At 39.9% G+C, this 22,873-nt stretch overlaps 2 protein-coding genes across 2 annotated transcripts; both read right to left on the bottom strand.

Moving 5' to 3' along the window:
• Window positions 1–1,007: 1,007 nt before the first annotated feature.
• Window positions 1,008–3,695, bottom strand: LOC140941510 (uncharacterized). Its single transcript, XM_073390519.1, has 2 exons — window positions 2,070–3,695; window positions 1,008–1,830 (listed from the first exon to the last, which is right to left on the bottom strand). Exons 1-2 carry the CDS (start codon window positions 3,584–3,586, stop codon window positions 1,089–1,091), a joined length of 2,259 nt encoding a protein of 752 aa, XP_073246620.1. The 5' UTR covers window positions 3,587–3,695; the 3' UTR covers window positions 1,008–1,088.
• A 7,936-nt stretch (window positions 3,696–11,631) lies between these two features.
• LOC140941939 (carbohydrate sulfotransferase 12-like) lies at window positions 11,632–12,117 on the bottom strand. The gene has a single exon (XM_073390941.1). The coding sequence runs from the start codon at window positions 12,115–12,117 to the stop codon at window positions 11,632–11,634; it is 486 nt and encodes a 161-aa protein (XP_073247042.1).
• Between the last annotated feature and the right edge of the window lie 10,756 nt (window positions 12,118–22,873).

Genomic DNA, 22,873 nt, shown 5'->3' with positions numbered 1-22,873 from the left:
AGCCTCGACCCCTAACGTACCACAAACACCCGTGACACCGGCTATTAAACAGTCGCCCAAGACTCCGGAAAGCAGAAAAAAACCTAAGTTTTCCTTTAAAACTGGATCGAAAGGAAAGCGTTTGTTACCGAAGACACCTAAAAGGAAAAAGTCTGCTTCGTCTACCTTCAAGACTCCTGAAAAGTCTTTGGAAGAATTAGCCACAGAATTACCCTTTTCAGACCAGTTAGGCGAATCGCCTTGGAAAACGCCGGGTGAATTAGCCAGAGACAGTCTCAGAACCGTAAGAAGACGTACACGCAAATCCCAGAGTGAGGAACGAAAGAAAGAAGGTTTAAAACAAACTGTGCTGAAAAAGGCCGCCGAAAAAGCTTTGAAACAGTTAGCACCAGCCCCTGGCTGGAAACCCTTTGGTACTCCGACTAGACGCAAACTCGATGGCCAAGACTGGTAAGAGAAAACGTTCAAGACCCGGTAGAAGGAGACAGCGAGGGGGGAAATTTGATTTTCAAAAAGCCATTGAGAAAACAGGCATTGAGTTCCATTTGCCCGGCTATAATTTTGCTGGCCCTGGCACCAATTAGCCAAACGTTTGAAACGCGGAGATAAAGGCATCAACAGGTTAGACGACATTGCTTTAAATCATGACATTGCCTATAGCAAAGCCAAGAATTTGCAGGATAAATGGAAAGCGGATGACGTCATGATCAAAGCCATTGATCGTTTACCCGGGAAAAAGACCATGACCGAGAAAGTCGTCAAGAAAATCATGCAAGCCAAGAGAAAACTCAAATTGTAATCTGCGTGTGTTTTTTTATTTCAATAAACAAAGATTGTGCACACAATGTCTCTGTCTCGTTTTAACCTTCTCTAAAATGTAACTTGATCACACATTGACTGTCGGACTGAAAGTTGACCAGGGTTTAAGGGAATTGAAAAAATCCACCCCATAACCTAACACAGAGATTGTATCGCGAACGTAGTTTATTTCTACATTAAACCTCCCTGTCGATTTAATGTTACAACACTTCGAATGGCGCCACTAAGCAGACCTATTCCTATTTACAATACAGGTTATGAAAAACTATTTACAACTCCAAAAGCAAGTCGACCTCGTCTTGAATACGAGAGTATCCAAAAGGATACGACTGGCGAGTGGTCCTGTCGATCACTCGTTTGTCAAAGACCAGACCATATTTCTTTTCACGTTCTATCAAACGAATCCGTTTGTTGGTCTGGTCTCTGTGAAAAAAATACTCATCCACTAAGGACATTTCTCTCCTAGATGATTGAGGCTGATCGAGTTCTTTCAAAATGTTATCACGGAGAGTATAAAAATTCAAAATTTGTTTGTTCTTGTAATTCAGTGAAAATCCCCTAACCTTACATTCTACTTTCCCTCTCCTGGTTTCATACCCATAGTTTTTCGCACCCCCACTGGCAAATTCTATGATGGGGTCACCTTCTACTTCGTCCGTGAATTCTCCCAAAAACACACCTAAGGGAATTTCTACCTGCCCTGGGCGCCATTTATATATGACCGAATCCGTGTCATAATACAACACTCGCTGTTGTAATGTTTCTAACGCGGAGTACAATTTCAATCTGGCATGAGCTGTTGTGAAAATGGCAATAAATAAATTGGTCTTCAAGCTTCGTTCCACCTCTTCGTCGGCTCGGGTCGTCACCACCTCCATGACTTCTTCGGAGCAGATCCGGACGTTACTGATGTTGAAGGAGGGGTCGTTCAGGATGGAGTAAAGCTGATGGGCGCTCTGAATGACGTGTGTCTGTGGTTTGTTTTGCCTTTCGCCAAATTTGCCCCAGAAGCTGAAAGAGAGAAAAAGAAATAGACAAACCGATTAAAAGGAGGTTGTTAACTTGCAGACTTTGTCTGCCACTTAAGCTCCTTATTTGCAGACTTTTTCTGCATGATTTCCATACATTTCCTTGTATTTTTTAGTAAAACGGTTGCATGTCGTTTCATGTCAGACCTTGCTTCTTAAGTGCAGACTTTGTCTGCAACTTATACCTCTTATCAGCAGACTTTTTCTACACTAAACACTCACCTGTTGAGCATCATCTTAGCGACCTGTTTCCGCCCCGGGTTCTTGGCGACCTGCTCCAAACGAATTCCTTCTTTCTCTTCATAGTCACGGAGGTACGCGTCTTTCTGCTCTGGTGTGTGACACTCGTCCGGCCAGCCCGCCGATTCCTGCTTGATTTTAAGCCAGGTGTTGACATAATCTGCGAAGAGCCCCACCCGTCTGTCCTCTTCTTGGAAATGCCACACCTCATGAATTTTAACGATACGATAACCGAGCTCCACTGCTTTTTGCAATTCTGGGGTAGCCCACGTCCCTCTCAGCATCCGTTCTTGATCTGTATGAGGACACAGGTTGGTTCTTTCCAGCCAGGGCTTTTGCTGTTCTTCGCGAACACAGGCGGAGCAGAGGGGGAAGGTGAGTTTACCACCAGCCCGGACGGGGAGTACGGGATGGAATAAATGCTGCGGGGCCAAGATGTCGACTTGTGCCAAGCCAAAATAATGATCGATCTCTTGGTCCGAGGGATTGGTATAGATCAGCGGGAACCGAACCGGGTATTCTTTGTATTTGTTTACCCAGGGGTAAAGGGACGTGACATCACAGTATTTGATGCTCTCTCCCTCTTCTGCTTTGGCGTACAAGGAGACAGCCCCCGTTCTGCCCCCATAGAAGGCGTCTCGTGGGTCTAAGGGAGGGACCATGTCCAAGTCGTCTAGGAATGCTTTTAAGGTAGGGTCAGTCTTCTTTTCTTCTTGAAATTCACATTCCCATTTTTCTACGACGTGGTAACCACAAAGACGCAACATGGCCGCTTTTCTTTCGGTGGCTTCATACACTTCATTGACTGTACGGTCTGCATGGCAATTTCTTCTGACATCGCGTTGCCGCTTGAAACAACGGGGGCACCCGTGATAGTAGCAGCCGTAAAATTCAAAGATGGTATGGGTGGTCTCGTCGTAGCCATCCACGTACACCATCTCACCTGGGGTGCCGACTTGTACTTCCCCGCCATTACGCACGTGGCGGACACGCCCCATCCCTCCCAAAAGATGATCTTGATAATAGAGCCATTCCAAAGCGATTTTACTTTGGTTGATGCGGTTTCCACGCCACCCACCTTGCGGTTCTAAGGCAATGAGATCGGTCTCCAATTTTTCTCGTCGCCAGAAGAGATTGCAGGCGCTGGCAATCGTGACTGCTTCTACGAGAGGATTGAAGCCGGCAATTTCTTCAAACTCGGCCACAAACTTCAAACACCCTTCTTTTAATAACTTGACATCGCTTTTGCAATACTTCAATAGCTCCTCTTGAAAGTTGAACACTGCTCGTTCGGCGACTTTGCGGGCGTGCCACGCCAGAAACTTGTCTCTCTTCTTACTATCCATTTCGTCTGGATGGTAATCTTCTTTTGGGGGGTACTCGCCAGAATACTCAAAATTTTCTTCACGGTTGAAGGCGTGAGGAAAAAAACCTTTGTGGAGCTCACGAAGATTGAAAGTAGCAGGAAATTTCTCAAGTGCCATGGCAAAGAAATTCATCGAGTCTTTAAAGATCAAGTTCCCCGACTCAAAATAAAGGATTTTTGCGCCCTGCGTTAGAGGTTTTTCGACCGCTCGTCCTTGGTCATACAGTGCTTCTAAAACGAAGTTCCCGTCAAAGCCTCGCATGTTATGGAAGAAGGTGATGACTTTGTGGGGTCTTTCATCTCCTTCCACTTCTGTGAGGTCTTCTAAGGCATGTAAAAATTCTTCAATCCTGTCAGCATGATGAATCTGGTCGTCTTCTTGGGTGGACCAACAAATGAGGTTCGGGACAAACACGCGGTCTTTGGTCGTAAAACATTGTATATCCGCGAAATTTAAGAGGGGAGGGGGTGGGGGGCCTCGTTTCTCGTTATCATCATCATTATCGTCATCATCATTTACATAAGCCGCGGGGTTTTCTAAAGGATCTCCTTGAGGGGTGTCTTCTTTTGGTTGGACAGGCTGGATATAGCAACGATGGTGGACGTGAGCAAATTCACCGCAATTTCGGCAGGTGGCGTGGAAACATTGATGCGGTTTCTTGGGGTTGACAGCATACTCGGCGGAACAGTGTAAACATTTTCGCCAACTTTCACACAAGCTTTTGGTCCCTTTCTTCTTTTCTTTCATCTTGTGGGCATCAAAACAATTTTGACCATAAAATAAACAGTGGCAATGGGGACAATTAAGAGTGGGTTTGATCCATGCGGCATAATTAGGGCACGTCTTATTTCCGCGGCAGCAGGCAGGACAATTCTGACCAAGACAATTATGGTGGCGGGCATCCTCACGATCATAAGCCTTATCACAATGCCGGCAATAATAGGACCGATTAATGAGGGCAGGGATGGATGTTAAACCATCGTAATGGTTTTGATGCTTGACTAGGGCGATGAAGTGAGGGGCGTCATTAAATGTAGCATCTTTAAAGACAATTAGGCATTTGGAGGGTTCTACGACTATTAACTGGTACCCCTGTGGGCCTAGATGGTCTTGAAATTTTTGTAATTCTTCAAACCCACAGGGGCCTTCGGGAACACCCGCTTCTTGATGCAATTGTCTTGCCCATCGTTCTTGAATCGGTCTTCCGTTTTTTAAATTCTGGTAGTGGGAGCCCCCGTCGACTTTTTCCTTTACGGTCACAATGCCCCGGGCACAGCAGAGTTCGTCATGGTTCTTAATTCTTATGACACATCTTTTCTTCTTCGCCAATTTTTCCCATGCATGGCGACCAGGATTTCCTTGTTTGCCCCCATTTTTTCCACCAACACCCAGGTTTTTAACGAAGGTCAATTCCACAAAAAACCCATCTCTATGGGGGTCCATGACTTCCGCCGAGTTTAGTTTTCTGGCCAAATCTTCTAGATAGGTGCAGGCGTAATCTTCATTATTAAGCCATAGTTCTAAAGGTACATGTCGGGCAGATTGCGACCATACATGAGTGAATGAATTTGAATGTACGGCCATCAAAAGGGAATAGTCCCTGACATTAAACCCCTCGTTGGCTACCAGCCTTCGCAGACCCTGAACGATGGCTTCCGTGAGTGCTTCCCCTAGTGGTTCCTCTTGAGGATCCCTCAGTTGCTGGAAGGTGAGTTTAAATTTCCGCTGGGAAACTATGCTTCTAAATGATCGATTTCTTCCCACGGGCGTAAATTCAGCGCGAAACAGTGGATTACCCCCACGTTGCTCAAAACGGCGAAAGGCAGAGAGCAGAGCCTCATCATCATCGTTCAATAAGGCTATAAAAAATACACAAGAAAGGTCTGTATTAACGCTTGGTTGTTTTCACAGTTTACGATTGTACTTTTGCGTTCTACTTGACAATTTACGCTCTGTTACACCCGGTTCGAGCTTCTATTTTATTTCACTTAACCTCTATAAAAGAAAATTATTTACGCGGGAATCTTTAACGCCCCCTTGCACCTGGTTCGAGTGTCTCTTTAGTTATCTTGAACGAAAGGTCTGCATTTACGCGGGAATCTTTACGCTCCATTACACCTGGTTTGAGTGTCTATTGCTTGACCATTCGTCTCTGTTGTTGTCGCTTCGGTTACACGCCTACATTGCCCTCATCGACTTATTTCTCTTTCCTTAACAATAGACATGTAAAAAGCTGATTTACCTTCAATGTCACTATCCAATGCTTCTATTTCCACTGGTTCTTCATTCCGTTCTACGCGGTGATGAGCAGGCTGCAGTAAATCATCATTGTCTTGATTGGTTAAAGCTAAAAAATAAAACGAAACGTCTGCATTAACGCTAGGTTCTTTACGATAATTCTGTTTTTAATTTTGCAAAGAAACTTTCTTATTTACTGAGTTCGTGATTATCGTTTAGCCTACATTGATTTTGTTTCACGCTACGTTAATCCTAGTTCGACTTCTACTTGTTTGTGTTACTTCGACCTGGAAATTATGTCTTTCCGCTTAAATAAATACTCTGCTTATCTTTACTTTGTTTAGCTACGGTCAATTCATTTCTACATATTGACATCTACCATGTTAATAATTTCCTCTTAACGTTTTACAAGATATTTGACTTCATTCACGCTGCGTTAACCCTAGTTCACTTCACAATTTAATTCTACTGCGTTACCTTGGCTTTTATATTATAATTTGCTCCAAACGTTTTACAAGATAATTTAATTCATCAATGCTCCATCAACTCTAGTTCGCTTCACAAATTAATTCGTTAACTTAGCTGACAATATCTGTACTTCTCAAAGTCTTAACCTGCTTCCAATACAGTTCACTTTGTTTTACGCAATGTTACTACTAGACTAACAGTTATTTACCTTCAATGTTCCTATCCACCGCGTTGACTAACCTTGAATCTTGGTTCATAAATTCTACAAAAGAACATGAAAGCCATGAGCTACCATTCCAACATTCTTCACGTTACCTTTCATTCACATTGGTTTATACAAGAACGAACTCAATCTTACCTTCCATCGTTCGATCACTCAAGTAGCAGACAATTCTATCTCGTTGAGAGTAATAAGCGTTGAACACTCTAAGACACTTTGAAGTGAATAAAGACTCGTGGCTAACTCACAGTTGTTTATGAAGGTTGAAACAAAAGGCCGCCTTGACCTTTGAAACGAATTTGCATACACACTCATCCAAGCGTATTGTCCTTGAATGGGACAAAAAATTTTTGCTGAGCTGGTTCTTTAAGCAATGACGTCTTTCTTTTGACATTAAGATTTAGTCAGCCATCTTGTCTCTTTTCATCCTTTGTATTTCTAGAACAAGGGATATTACTTTTCGCTTACTTAATATTTTTACCTACCTAGTATTTGAATTTTAATTTACACCCATTGTAGTCGGCCATCTTGTTTGACGTCAATGGTTATTACACAATTATTTTGCCTGCACGTACTTTCAACTACTCCTTGACGTTTCTTTTAAGTAAAACCATTTTATTTTTGTTTAGCAAGGACCGTTTTGTCAGCGCTGAATATTCTTTTCGCTTGGAAAACCCTTTGCCAGTTTAATTTTTCCCTTATTAATCCTTCCATTGTCTAAGGGATTAGTCGGCCATCTTGTTTGACGTCAGTGACTATTACACAACCTTTTTGCCTGCACGTACTTTCAACTACTCCTTGACGTTTCTTTTAAGCAAGACCATTTTATTTTTGTTTAGCAAGGACCGTTTTGTCAGCGCTGAATATTTTTTTTCGCTTCTTTTCGCTTGGAAAACCCTTTGCCAATTTAATTTTTTCCTTATTAATCCTTCCATTGTCTAAGGGATTAGTGGGACATCTTGTTTGACGTCAATGGTTATTACACAACCTTTTTGCCTGCACGTACTTTCAACTACTCCTTGACGTTTCTTTTAAGCAAAACCATTTTATTTTTGTTTAGCAAGGACCGTTTTGTCAGCGCTGAATATTTTTTTTCGCTTGGAAAACCCTTTGCCAATTTAATTTTTCCGTTATTAATCCTTCCATTGTCTAAGGGATTAGTGGGACATCTTGTTTGACGTCAGTGACTATTACACAATCTTTTTGCCTGCACGTACTTTCAACTACTCCTTGACGTTTCTTTTAAGCAAAACCATTTTATTTTTGTTTAGCAAGGACCGGTTTGTCAGCGCTGAATATTTTTTTTCGCTTGGAAAACCCTTTGCCAATTTAATTTTTCCCTTATTAATCCTTCCATTGTCTAAGGGATTAGTCGGCCATCTTGTTTGACGTCAATGGTTATTACACAATCTTTTTGCCTGCACGTACTTTCAACTACTCCTTGACGTTTCTTTTAAGCAAAACCATTTTATTTTTGTTTAGCAAGGACCGTTTTGTCAGCGCTGAATATTTTTTTTCGCTTCTTTTCGCTTGGAAAACCCTTTGCCAATTTAATTTTTTCCTTATTAATCCTTCCATTGTCTAAGGGATTAGTGGGACATCTTGTTTGACGTCAGTGACTATTACACAACCTTTTTGCCTGCACGTACTTTCAACTACTCCTTGACGTTTCTTTTAAGTAAAACCATTTTATTTTTGTTTAGCAAGGACCGTTTTGTCAGCGCTGAATATTCTTTTCGCTTGGAAAACCCTTTGCCAATTTAATTTTTTCCTTATTAATCCTTCCATTGTCTAAGGGATTAGTCGGCCATCTTGTTTGACGTCAGTGACTATTACACAATCTTTTTGCCTGCACGTACTTTCAACTACTCCTTGACGTTTCTTTTAAGCAAAACCATTTTATTTTTGTTTAGCAAGGACCGTTTTGTCAGCGCTGAATATTCTTTTCGCTTGGATAACCTTTTGCCAGTTTAATTTTTCCCTTATTAATCCTTCCATTGTCTAAGGGATTAGTCGGCCATCTTGTTTGACGTCAGTGACTATTACACAACCTTTTTGCCTGCACGCAAACAATGTCAGCATGCAAGTTTAAATAAACGAAGAGACATATAATCGTTTTTTATTTTACACCAAATGTTCCAACAGTGGATGTTTTTTTCACTTCTATTTGTCAGCAAGAAAGGAAACACTCACACACCCGGCTCTTTAAGACTTAACGTCATGATGAATTCACTTGACTGGTTTTTGAATATTTAATTACCTTTGACCTATTTCACTTTAGATCCTTGAATCTTTCACCTGCAAAGCGAACGCTCTCCTATTTAGCTACAAACCTTTCGACAACTTCATGCAAATGATTTGCTACAATTATTTTCCCTTTTCCGCATCGTTTTAGAACGTTTTTTCTTCAAATTCATGACTGCGCATGCGTTCTGCCTTGCACATGCGCACTGCGCAGGGGACACTTATTCTGTCCCACATGTGTGAGTTGACCGAACCGATTACACATATAAGTTCGCTTCTTACTATATTATAATAACTTCTCATGTGTCTCTCCTTCTTACTTCATGACATCATCCCTAATTAGCATACTTCCGACCTCTTCCGAAGGCTTCCGACGATACCCGAGCCTCGTTCTAAGATATTTCCGATTTCCAAACAATGCCACCTCATTAACTTTCGGAAAACCCTCTGCACCAATCAGAAGGCTGGAAAGACAATACAACTCATTTGCATCACAATGTGTGCTATATAGACGACCTATGCTGCTAGTGAGCCTCATAAGGAAATATTATCCAGATTCTATATAAGTAGCAGGACTGGGTGAAAATCAAGATACTGATGACAAACGCCTCGATTGGTATAAGAAAGGATATATGAGAGGACAGCCTGATTTAATGGTACTCGATTATCACAAAGATTATAAGGGGGCCTCTGTATTGAATTCAAATCACCAACTAATAATTATCATATAAGTAAAGCACAATATGAGTTAATGGAAAAGTACAGTAATAATAACTATAAATTTATCCTAAGTAACGACTACGATGAAATCTGTATAGAAGTACATGATTATATGAAAGGTATCAGAGTACCGTGTAAATATTGCATCAAACATTTCTATAATAATGACACACTAAAAACCCATTACAGAGTCATCCACAGGATTATCTAATTAATTAGTATATGAATGCTGACCAATTATTAGACAACTATAATGAACTCCAAAAGATAGAATTACGAAAAAATCTGAATACATTCACTCTCAAAGAGCTCAAAAAAGAAATCATCAAAATGAAAGCTGATAAGTTTGCTGTTACAAAAATGAAAAGACGACAGATTATTGAATTAATTGTACAGTATCATTATATTTTTCCTCATTTATTGACAAAACAAGGTTCCAAAGGTACCAAACGAAAACCCAATAGTACTAAGGGTAATAAACAAAAACCCAACTTACCACAGTTAACACATATGCCTAATTATTCAACAAATTCTATGGCGCCATCTAACACACAATTACCACCATTAACACAGAAACATCTTGAAAATTTATACAAACTAACTAACTAACTAATCAGGACTTTGATATACCGTTCCACAACCACATGGGAAAACACCTCCATGGTTATTAATTATGTCATCAATTATTTCATCAACTTGAGGGTCATATATATTACCATTTTCTCGTAATACCGAATCCTGTACTCCAAAATTTATGTTTGGATTGTAATATTCTGTACGTTCAAATTCTCTGTTTGATCTTTCCCAATTTTCCTCTTGGGCACTTATTACTGGATCATAATCGTATTCTCCAACCGGTCCCCAAAATAATTCATTATATTCTTCTTCTGGAATTCCGGTTCCATTCGGGCCTCAATATAGTTTGGCAAAAAATACTGTGTCTTAAACTTTTTCAATAGCTTCAATTTAATTTCTGGGTTAGGAGAATATTCCGGTGGAGGAAGATAAGAAGCAAAATATTCCGGTGGATTATCTGAAAATTCAAACATTTCATCTGCGTCATATGGTGGGGGTGAAATATTCTCTGTATTTATTATTCCTTGATATTTAACTGTTCCCTGGATTAATTCGCGTTCACTAACTTTAACTTCATCAATATACTCAAAATTTCACTTCTCAATTGGTTCTGTAATTACTTCCTGTTCGCAAATCGCCGCAGAATATAATTTACTGGAATATTCCGGTTTTTGAACTGACAAGATTTCCTTTCCTTAGACAATAAATTCGGCTTCATTAATTTTGACCTGAACAACAGTATCCGGCGAAAGATTAACCATAACCTCCGTACCATAATGATACAAATTAACTGAACTCTGACTTTGACTTTGACTCATATACTATATAGTAGCGCCTTTTCTTTAAGTACTTATCGTTTTGTCCAATTAATTAGCAAAAACTAACCAGTCCAAACCGCCCCGAACGGGTCTCAAAAATGCTGACATCAGCAAGAATCCCAAAATCTGTACTGAGTGTGAAAAACGGGTACCACAGCCATCGTAGTTAACTGTGTTCCAACGGTGGGGAATTTTTTCACCAAAGGTCTGTCCGGGGGTGGGGAATTTGTCATTTATAAATTTTTCAGTTTCTACCACTTTGAAAGGGGAACTCTATGAAGTCAGAAGCATATAACCCTGTAGTGCCCCAGTGCATAAGGAAGACTCCGTAGGCCAGGTTGCTAAGTCTTTGAAACCAGGAGCCCATGTCATAAGCTCCTTTATTCCTCTTACCAATCGAGAGACTTTTATCCTCTCTATCGACTCTCTTGTCCATTAATGTACAGGAACCAAACTTGTTGCAAGTTTATTCATTTTCCCTATTTATCGATTTCTATATGTTTACCTACATGTATTTTTTGTTATGTCTGAAAATGTTTGAAAAAACAAGATCTTCTCGTACTAACAGTAACGTAAATAGCCTTAGCTTTTAAGACTAGTTTTTCAGGTGAGTTTTTGAATGGTTCAAGCAAGGAGTCTGTCAAGGCCAGGAGACCTGGCTATAACCGTAGACTACGAGCAGTTTCCCTTTTTCCTTAATTAGCTTATCGAGCAAAACGCGCAAGACACGCAAATGACCACGCTCCTGACTGAAGGGGCCTGACTCCAATGAATAGCGGACCTGATCGAGTTAGACTTGTTTACCACTCATTTCAAAACAACAACAAAAAAACACATTCATGCGAACACCTAGTACCATTGGACTGAGTGATTTTCTTTCAATATGTTTCTTCTCATTGAAGTTCTTTTTCTTTCAAGATCTCCTTTAGTGGTCCAGGAAAATCATATCCAAATATCTTGAAGTCGAGCTCGTAAAACTTCCCAAGTTTGTAAATTTCCTCTTTGGTCAGCTTAGAATAGTACTCCAGCAGGTGCGGTTTGGAGTGCGATGAATGATACTCTGGAAATGACATTAGGTGATCTACTCCGATTGCCTTCAACAGCATTTGACCTTCCAGCCCCAGATCCTCAAAGTGCCCAATGAAATCATAGTCCACTTCGCATGGACAAATCTGGTCGTACAATCGCCAATGTTTGTTGATGGCTAAGCTTGAACGGTTATAAGAAAGAACATTTCGGATGTAAATAGGGAATTTGTTCTTTTCTACGTCTTCATCTGGCATGCTTGGTTCCCACCCTTTAAACATATCGTTTGAATGTCCCTCGACTTTGTTTTTAAAGGCTGAGAGTACACGAGCAAATGGCTCGCGCACAAACATAGCTTTATAATATGTGTCAAGGATTCGCTTTCTTTCAGCCGGTGGGTGATTTCTAAGTCGTCCCAAATGTCCCTAGTTGTTTCCATCATCATGTGCTCTCATAGGGACAATTGTACCGTTGTTTTTAGCTTGAAATAGAACTCGTTTCCAAGTTGTGCAGGAAATTTTAGGAATCCAGCAGAACACAAGCTTTAATTCGTCAATAACAATGAAGTAAGTAAAATCTGCCTCTTCAATAAACTTAGGATTTGCTGGCTTCTTTTCACATTGGTCTCGATGAAGCTGCCTTCTTTGTTGCACTTTGCTATCAAACGATTCTGGTACTGTGAAGGTAAAACAGTACATGAATATACAGTCGACTTCCGATAACTCGAACCTTCAAGGAAAATCGAAAAAAGATTCGAGTTAGCGGGAGTTCGAGTTATCGAGGGTTCGAGTTACCGACGGTAAAATTACAATGAATGTATGACGGAAATCCAGGGGAAATCGATTTTGGTTCGAGTTAGCACGAGGTTCGAGTTAGCGAGGTTCGAGTTATCGAGAGTCGACTGTATTAAGATATCGCTGTCTCAGCAATTATATGTGGAGGGCACTCGAGCGCCCTACCTCTCCCAAAGGAAGATGTAGCTAAACAGTTTGCTCAGAACCCGTAACATAAGGTAAAATATAGGGGTGCTTTGGTTCTTCACTGACTGTCAAGAAACCAAAATTACATTGCTATTGCGTTGCAGTTTTTTTAGTTTTCTGTGACTTTTAATTGTTTTTTCTTCTACGAAAGTTGAAACCTACATGTTTTTATAGCTTTGCCTCGTACATATATCCGACATACTAACAAAGCAGACGAGTATACTGCTTTAGTAATTACGCCAAAGCCTGCTAACAGGGTTTAGTAAAATCCAGCTAGTAGAACTAGTGGTCATCAATGCTGCGTTCTGATTGGTTGAGAAACTACTAGGCTATATGTTATAGCCCATTAGTAGAGAAAAGTGCCGGCTTTGAAAACCAAAACAATGGCCGCAGAATCGAGTTTTGCTTATGTTGGCTTCTGAGTCAGTAGCCCATTCGGCCTTCGGATTCATGGGCTATTGACTCGGCACCCATTCGGGCTCGAGGAATAATTGTTAATTACTCTTTTGTCGTTGCAAGGCGCATAAAAATTTGGGACCCAAAAGGGGACGCTTATTCTTTGTTTGCACGTGACGTCAGCATAAATTAAAAATCAGGCGTGCGCCATGTTGGGGGATAACTAACCCACGTGTTTCATAAGGCGGAATCATAATTCTGCCTCTTTAATTATGCCACATCTTTGTGCGGTGTATGGATGCAGTCATAATTCAAAACGTGAGAGGGGACTGTTTAAATTCTATCGTTTTCCTTCTGTTATTTGGAACCAAGGAGAAGAAACAAGAAAATTAGGGAGTTTAAGATACGGAGACTACAGACTACGAACTACGGCTGGACGAGCGTTGTCCTTTGTTCGTAGCACTGGGTTGAGTCGTGCAAATATAGAACGTTAAGATTGCACTACAGACAGTAGACTACGACAGAAGAGGCGGAGATGGAAACAACAAGCAAAGATTTTCTTGTTTTCATCACAGTTCACAAAAGTGCAAGTCAGTTTTGCATGTGATCTTATCTTTAGAACAATGAACAAATTCTTCCATACTTGAAGGAAGCAATTACGTCGGGTGAAATTGGTAAACAAAGTTTTGGTTACACCGGTTTTATTTTTTCGCCCATGAATACTTATGTCAAATATTAAACATATAGACAGAAATAGTAATAGCTCATTTATTAGATTTAGAAGATGGACTTCTCCGACTACTGATCTGATGTAGTTTGAAGTACTGAAATGCCGAGTTTCGATTGTCTCGAGCATGTTTACATCATTTTCATGCAGCAAATGGCGCGATCCAAAAACTCGCATAAATAAAGTTACACAAGTACAAAGACTCACTAATCAGTTCGAACAAACATTGAAACTTTTCAAGTGCGAAGAGAAAATAAATTACCTGAATGATTTCTCTTCTCCCAGGCCGTCAATCTGAATTCTGCGTATAAACAGCTAAGCTTATTTAAACATGAGCTTAGCAAGATAAAAATTACCCTGCGAGCAGAGGCTACATTTTCGCGGTATGAGCTGTTGTGCGAAAAGTAGCCTCTGCCGACAACCGTTCAATTTTCTATCGTGCATGCGCAAAATTCGTCACGCGATTTGCAAGCAACTGGTTCGTCAAATCTGCGTGAGTTTCGCGGGAATCAAACTTGCGAAAACTACCTGCGAACTACTCTCCTCGAGCTTTCGTTTTGTTTTTCTGCTTCGCCCCCTCTGGTTTTAAGTATTTTAGCCGCAAAATTTTCACGGATCGTCTTTTTTAGGAAAGTATTTTTATGCTATCAACTGTAGTAAGTTCTGTCTGTTTTGCGGGGAGCACATTTGTCCGGCTTTAATATTACCTATAGTAATAGTTGTGCTCAAAGTAAAAAATGAAATTCGCCGACAACGCCACGCAGAAGTAATGCTTGAAATAAATTGGACTAATGTTACGAATGAACATAGATAAAACAGTAGTCAGAAAAATTATTTATCGAAAAATTTTATTCGAAAACTCATAATTTTATCCTTAAAAGCAATTCGCGTAATACTAACTAGATCGTGGATCATTTCACGCAAGTAAAAGCTGCCAAAGACAACAAATGTCAACGCCAAAATCCGTCTCAAGTCGTATAAAACATCTATGAAACAACTATACATACTTAAATTTCCATTTAAAAACAGAACTTCCTTGACCATTAATGTGCAAGTTGTACCTGAAAATTCTTCAAAAACTCTGCCGCTTTGGTTTCTTTTCAGAACAGGACAAGCGTTCCACCGTGAAGAAGCCAACCAGCTTGAAGTCCTTGAGGGCGAATCAGTGTTCAGCTAGAAGCTTTTTTTCTGCTTTTTCCACGAAAAGAAAACTGATCGATGATTCTTTCAAACATTCCGGTTCCCATCTGTGTCTTAAAACAGTGCATTTAGCCTTGCATTGAGAGGCGACACAACAAAAATCACCGTAGTATCCATTTTCTTTTCCTGGCAAACAAGAACTACCATATGATAAATTACGATCTTTACACGGTCCCGTAAGAAGCACCGGCAGCAGCTTGTTTTGGTATTCCGACAGCGTTAAAATACAGAGCTTATTCAAGTTGTTGACGACGCTCTTTTAAATACATAAACAGGGATTTTTGAAATTGTTTTGAACTTTTCCTGTTGCTACGTTTGAGCTTCGTTGATCCGCGTTCGTATGCCAGAATTTGGCGCGAAGGGATGCATGAAGGCGCAATAATGGTCAGCGTTCATTCGCTGACGCAAGACTCACGCAATGCCCCTGCAATGCTCTAAACCGGTCAAGAACAAGAAAAAACCCGTTTTTTTTATTTATTCGTCCAGGGCCGAGTTGTTCAAAGCCGGGTTAAGATAACCCAGGGTTAGTGCGAGATTTGAATTCAGATTTGAAAGCTTAAAAAGCATTTCAGTTTTAGTTCTTTTTGTCTACAAGTTGATGATTGCAAGCTCTAAAAATAACAGAGAAAATTATCCGAGAAAATGCTTTTGAACACAAGAAAAAAAAACCAGGGTTAAATTTAACCCCGGGTTAAGTGCTAATCGGCCTTCGAACAACTGGGCCTAGATTTCTGGACGGATTTGAACGGTTGTCGGCAGAGGCTACTTTTCGCACGCCAGCTCATACCGCGAAAATGTAGCCTCTGCTCGCAGGGTAGATAAAAATGTAGTCACAACAGTGGATTAAAAGCGGAAATCTGAGCAGAAATTAGACACAACATACATATTTTGCTTCCCTCTCACTTAAAGCAGGTGAATTGAAAACTTTTCTACGAAAAGACGAGATTCTTGAATTACCGAGACGGCAAAATACGAGCAAAATGTTCTCCGTAGTCCCGACTACGCGAAACAGCTCAACAATTCACCGTAGCCGCAGGACTACGCGGGAAAAATGAACAGTCACGTGGTTTTGATCATGCGCAGTAGCATATTTATCCGTAGCCGTAGTCCGTAGTCGCCGTATCTTAAACTCCCTATTAACGGAAGAACGGCGACGAAGATGGTTGGCGAATGTTAATCGCCCAGATCTCGATGGCAAAAAGCTCGATCATTATCGCGTTTGCAGCAACCATTTTATGAGTTATATGCGTCTCTAAACGGTGGATTTCGCCAGTGGCAATAATGTCGCGTAATTTTTACGTGCGTACACGCGAAAATGAACTAGAGGCAATGTCCGAACGGTCGCGCGTAAACGTAAAGATTGAGAGGATCAACTTTTACCTTTACACGCAACCTTTCATACATTCGTACGCCAAGAGAGAAAGTCATTTTCTGTTGCATACGCTGGTAAAAATTAATAACGCGAAAGAGAAAATCTATCCAGATGGATGGGGATGAGAAGATTGTCTTATAGCAGGGAGATTATGGGACACATTTAGACCAATTAAACCACTATGAATTTGAAGAAAAGTTTTCAATTATATAAAGGATTAAACTGGGAAAATCGACATCTAAATCAGGTAAATTTCATGTAGGATCAGACTCAAAATAATCTCAGTAGCCGAGGTAACACTGGCAAAAAGGATTAAGGTTTAAGATTCAAAATCGTTTAGGGCGACACACAGGTTACCAGGAAACAGCTAGGGCAGATAATTGGCCTAGTTGAAAATCCGGCCTCACTAATTTATTCGTGTAAAATCCTTGAACGTTTCTGAAATTAACCCGTCTTTCTGAGGTTTTCGCTGATGAGAAGGCTCTCTTGCGGGTTCTACTCCGTTTGAAATCAGATTCCAAGGCTATGTAGACTGTCGGGACTAAAAAACATCAGTTCCTGTATCATTAGCTCAGCTAACACCTTTTAAGTAAAACATCATAACATCATGAATATGAGAACAGCAAACCTGCGAACTGACATGGTTTTAGTTTACCCATAAAATGGAAATGTTTCACCAAAAATGTTTTAATTAATTATTAATAATATCAATAGTAGTAAATGCTAGTAAAGTTTTGTTTCATATATGCAATAACGAATAAGCAAGAAATACCGTTCATTTATTATCAGGTAGGGGGGGTTGCTGGTGGGATTTGATGGGGGACCATGAAAAAATACGTGTTTAAGAGGGAGATCAAAAGAAAAAATGTTGGGTTGAAAAGGGGAGGGCAACCAAAAATTTCTTCCAATTTTGCAGTGACGGCATTTGTAGTAATGCAAACAGCCTAGCAGAATGCCAAAAAGCAGCTTTTGTGACTTTCTGAGAAGAAGAAGAAGAAGAAGAAGAAGAAGAAGAAGAAGAAGAAGAAGAAGAAGAAGAAGAAGAAGAAGAAGAAGAAGAAGAAGAAGGACTATAGCGGCGAAGCTGGGGGGGGGAGGACGGGGGGGTCCGTAGCCCCCCAAACAAAAATTTGGAGTGGTGCTGAAAAACACTTTTAAACTGTTATTTGACAATACTTGTAACATAGGCGACTTCAAATCAGCGCACATTTTCTGCCCTCAGACGACTCAAGACCAAGGACCATGAAGCAGGACCGCCTGAACAACTGCACAAATCGATTACGGAAACCAGGGATCACACAATTAAGTCTTGCAAAGTAAATCTTATTAACAACTCTCGCCAGGAGCCCATCAAATTTGATGGGCTCCTGCTCTCGCCGGATAACTTAATATTCAACTCTCTGCACGAGGTGTAAAATCTAATTTAAAAACTACCTTAGAGCAAATGGCTTAATTATGGCTACAAACAAGTAGCATGGAAACATCTAAATAAATAACGATTGGTTTTGGCGAAACATTTTATTTGAACCCAGATGAATTCAAGCTATAAGTTTTATAAAGTTTTACGTATTTTGATCTGACTGTGCGGGTTATTGTTTATAGTAGCAAAATCTAAATTAGCAACATGGGCGATATATAGTTGTATTTTAACGAGACTAAAGAGGCACTCTCTTGTGGATTCTATATACTTAATATTTCTACAGTTGATCTGTTCAAATCTACAGCCCGTATAAGCTGAATATTTCAACAAGTCCTAAATATACCTGCCTGAGAACGTTTTTAAAGTAAAAACTCCATATCGCCTCCAACAAGAAAAACACCAAACTTGGGAACGCATGGTTTTATTTTTCCCATATAAAGAAACTTGGTAGACAAAAATGTTTTAATTAATAGAAGCTGTTATTTTAGTTTCGATAAAGAAAATATGAAACTTCTTATGGAAGTATAAAACAATGCAGTGGTTACGAAGTAAGATGAACCCAAATTTTTGAACGGATCTCATGCAAATCATCATGCAAATACTATTCCCTAAAATTTGCAAGGATCAGCCACGTTGGCCTTTGAACATAAATGACATGAAAAACACCAGTTCACAAAAGCAGGAACAACATTAACAGTAGCATGAGTGTAGACGACTATTTTCATCAGGCAGGGGCACCCAACGACAATTTTCGGAAAATATCTGTTCGGAAGACGATTTGAGATCTGGAATTTTCGGAACATTTGTTGTTAAATTTCTTGCTTGCCTGCTTCTCCTAGGATTTTCGAACATCTAAATAATGGTATAATTGCCTATTTTTAACGGATTTTTACCCTGGAGAGGTAACCTAGAATTTTCGGGAGCCTTTTTTCTGGCTGAAATTTTCGAAAAGGTAAGTTTTGATCCCTATAATTTTCGGATCACTAGACTTTCAGCTAGGAAATCCAAACAGATGAAAAATTTTTAGGGAATGAAAATATGCCTATATCCTGTATATCTACCGTTTAAATACTAAAATACGTTTAAAAATGCTATGTTTAAGTGGTTTGAACTATATTCTCGTTGGATGCCCCTGTTTTCATGTATGTAGAATATCATCACAAACGTACACATAACACTGGGGGCACCCAACGCCCGAAAGTTTCCAAACACGTCAGAATTGTCTCAAATGGTTTTCTCTACGTGAAGTTTTAGATGCCTATTCGGCTGCTCTAAAAACTATCTATCTGCTCGGATGTCTTAGGGGAACTTTATAGCCTCGAATTAGTTGTAGTAGGCTTTTTCGGCTCATCCGAAACTGTTAGCTATCCTGATGGGTCCTGTCGAAGGTTCGAGGTCGCTGAGTAGCCGTACTTTCTTTAAAAAAAATTAGGAGGCGTTTTGTCTATATACCAATAAAAGCAACAGCAGTATTCTGGTAATAAAACGTGAAAAACACAACCTCCGAAAATCGTACGGAAAGCTAGCAGAAAAACTCCGGATATCTTAGACGAATGGAAAGGTTATCCACACATTTTTATCCTTTCTTAAGCTTTAGAAATTCAAGGCAATTTTTACTCCTTCAAAAAGTTTTTTTTTCAGGAAAACGTCGTTGGGTGTCCCTGACTTAAGTAATGTACTGTATATACAGCTTTTAAAATCGCTTACTTTACCTCCACTTTTTGATTCTCCAACTAAAACGATGTTGTCAGACATCCACATAAGTCCTCCATATACGAAGAACAGAACGAGAAGTCCAAAACACAGGTGTCTGCAACGAGCAAGAAACATACGACACATCGCAAGGACACTTGGAAAGGCACGGAAAAAGACGGAGGTTTGAAGTGTTTACACTGTCGGGCAATCAATCCTACCGCCAATGAATAAGTTATTCTTGACGGTTCAATTTACATCGTTGTGTAATGATCGACCTGAATTCGAGGCCAGCCAGTAAGTGCATATTACTGAAACCTGGTGCGGTTGCACTAGCCTGAACTTATCCCATGGCAAAGCTCCCTTAGGGAAATGGCTTGGGTTGAGTTCGCTCTGGGTTTTGAACACACTTTCAAATTGCGGTTACACGCTAACAGAGTTGCCCAAGGGGAAGAAAAAACTTGAACCCGGTTTAAGGTTAACGTCCTTGTAAAAACGTTAATACTGACGTTCAGGACGTTATATAATCGTAAATGTTTCGACCAGTTTTTGACCAGTTTAAACTACAAAAACGTCGACTTCATTCGCGCCTAAAAAGGGAAAATTGTCGTTCGCCAGTCAAAGTACGGGTCCACAAACTTCTTAAGGAAAGAATTGTTGACCACTGATGGAAAAAAAAACGTCCCTATGTTTTAAGGTGCTTTTGAATTTATTAACGATCTGATCATTCACAACAGCTGTGTGGTAACCCCCTTTGAGTATGGATTGTTATTAACCCATAGAACTTACCGTGCCTCTGGAACTCCGGTTTAATATGGGGAATTCTTTTCGGTTAAGTTGAAGTATCCATGGGAATTTGCCACAGGCAATTTCACCGTTAGCTTGGGAAAATCGGTCACACAAAGAGTTGCTTTCCTAGCCTCCCATGCGGCCACTCTTGGGGCTTAGTCACGCGTTCCTGGGCGCTGATAAAATCTCTTTTACCCCGGCCAAGATTTAAATGACTCAGTAAATTAATCAAACATATAAGTTCAAGCCAACAATACGGTAGCACTTAAATCGCAGCACTTATTTTTTACACTTGTTAAAAATTTGTATTTTAACTTGCTAATCAAAATTATTGATAGCCAACATTTGATATATTGAAATTCAGCATGACGAGTCCTAGAGCACGCAAACAAAGAAAATGAATAAACACGTTTATTGCACCACTACTTGACTAAGATTCCTTTGTGAGACAGAGCAAAATAATAAATAAATAAATAAATAAATTACATGGTAATGATAATGATAATGATAATAATAATAATAGACAGATAGATAGATGATAGATAGATAGATAGATGATAGATAGATAGATAGATGATAGATAGATAGATAGATAGATAGATAGATAGATAGATAGATAGATAGATAGATAGATAGATAGATAGATAGATAGATAGATAGATAGATAAGGCGTTCAATTCAGCTATTTCACTTAGCTCATAACGTACCTTGTGTAACCCCCCAAAAAGTTACATAACCATTGTCTTTGATTTCTCTTGGGGATGACTGTGATACCCAGGTGATATTGGAAACAGTGGCTATGCAAAACTCTGGTGGATAAACAAGGTCCATTATGCATGATCTATGTGAAGATGATGACTGCTTTTTGTGCGTCGGATACCGGCTTTGCCATTTTGCCGATGCAGAGAAGGCACCAAAAACCCGTTCGAGAATCGCGTAGGATTTTGTTGCATGCTCATTTTCTTAGGAAAAATAAATAAATTCCAACAATGACCTTTTTTTAAATATTTATATTCTTGTTCTTAGACCTTGTCTGAAGAATAACAAAAGTTAGTTCACTTATCATTATGTCACTTCAACTATCATTTTATTTTAAACCTTTCGGTGCAAGCCGACAACAGCCCTTTTTGAAACACATTATAACACCCGCTCAAAATAACTCATTTCAACCTCAGGCCTTTTGGAAAAAATATAATAAGTCTTAAAACAATAGACAAACTACAAAGCGAACAGTAAGTTAAAGTTTGAGCCTTCGGGAGTCATGCTGTAATGGTCAGCGGATGCTCAAGTCCGACAGCTATCTCCTTTTTCCCGAGAAATATACAGTGAAAGACCATACTTCTAATACTAAACTAGAAAAAGGCGATCATTATTACATCCAAACACGGCACAAGGATCTTTTTTCCCATTACAATCTTATTCTAAGAAAACTTTAAGAAACAATGTCCCGAAAAGCGCCCGAAAATACAAACGAAATGTGCTCATGCCCCCCTGGGCATCCTATAATACTCCTTAAATCGAATTAATTCAATATGGCCGCCGTATCGGTAAAAAGGTCTGTTGACCTTGATCGCGAGCAAAAGGAAGAGGACGCTTGATATATACGCCATTCACACAACTAAAAAATGTTTAATTAAACGAGGTTTTTTTTACAAAATGAAAAACAGAATCGGAAAACAGGAACACAGGGTCCTACGCAGGATTCAAATGAAATTGATCATGTTTTGTAATTTGCACTAAATTTGCAATCAACTTGAGTCAGTCAGCCGCTTTCATGAAGGAAACAATTTCAAACCGTGTTTAACTAAACAGTTTTTTAACGTAATTGAGCTTTGGTGTGAATGGGGCTATAGTATAACGCCCTATTATGAAAGAACGATAACGTGGTCTAATTTCAACAAAGCTCGCTCTGGCACATAATTGGCATCTCTGTGGCACGACGAATCGTATGGTCATGTGACAACACAAAATTTCTCAATCCAAGGGGCAGGCCAAAAGGATCGTTGCTATGAGGACGAGAATGTACCAAATTCTTTTGCTGTAATACAAATGGACTATACACCGTAACGAGAATATAAACCGTAACACGAAGCGCCACAAAATTTGCGTAAAACTTTTCACAAAATTACCAAAAATTTCTTGTACTTTTGTACTTGTGCATACACAGTGTAACTAATAGGCCCTTTGCAGCTGGTCATGCACACGGTACAAACCGTGATCAATTTAGGTCTCTGGGAAACTGTCCACCTACCCCTCCCCTAACTCAACGTTAACATTTGCGTCTCCCTTGGGGCAAAATGTTGGGTTAGGGGAGGGGTAGATGGACAGTTTCCCAGAAACCTAAAATTGATCCCAAAACCGCCACGCTGGAGAGCAAGGGATGCACTGGGACAAGACAAACAAAGGAAAACTACCATTTAAAATGATGTGAGCCCTTGGTCTTCTCTCAGTGCGTCTTTTGCTCTCTCTTTTGTACCACGTGAATGACTCGCTGCAAAGGGCCTATTGTCTATTGTTACGAAAGGGGTGATAA

Source organism: Porites lutea, chromosome 6 (assembly GCF_958299795.1).
Source record: "Porites lutea chromosome 6, jaPorLute2.1, whole genome shotgun sequence".
NCBI lineage: Eukaryota > Metazoa > Cnidaria > Anthozoa > Scleractinia > Poritidae > Porites > Porites lutea.
This window is presented reverse-complemented; position numbering and strand designations above follow the sequence as displayed.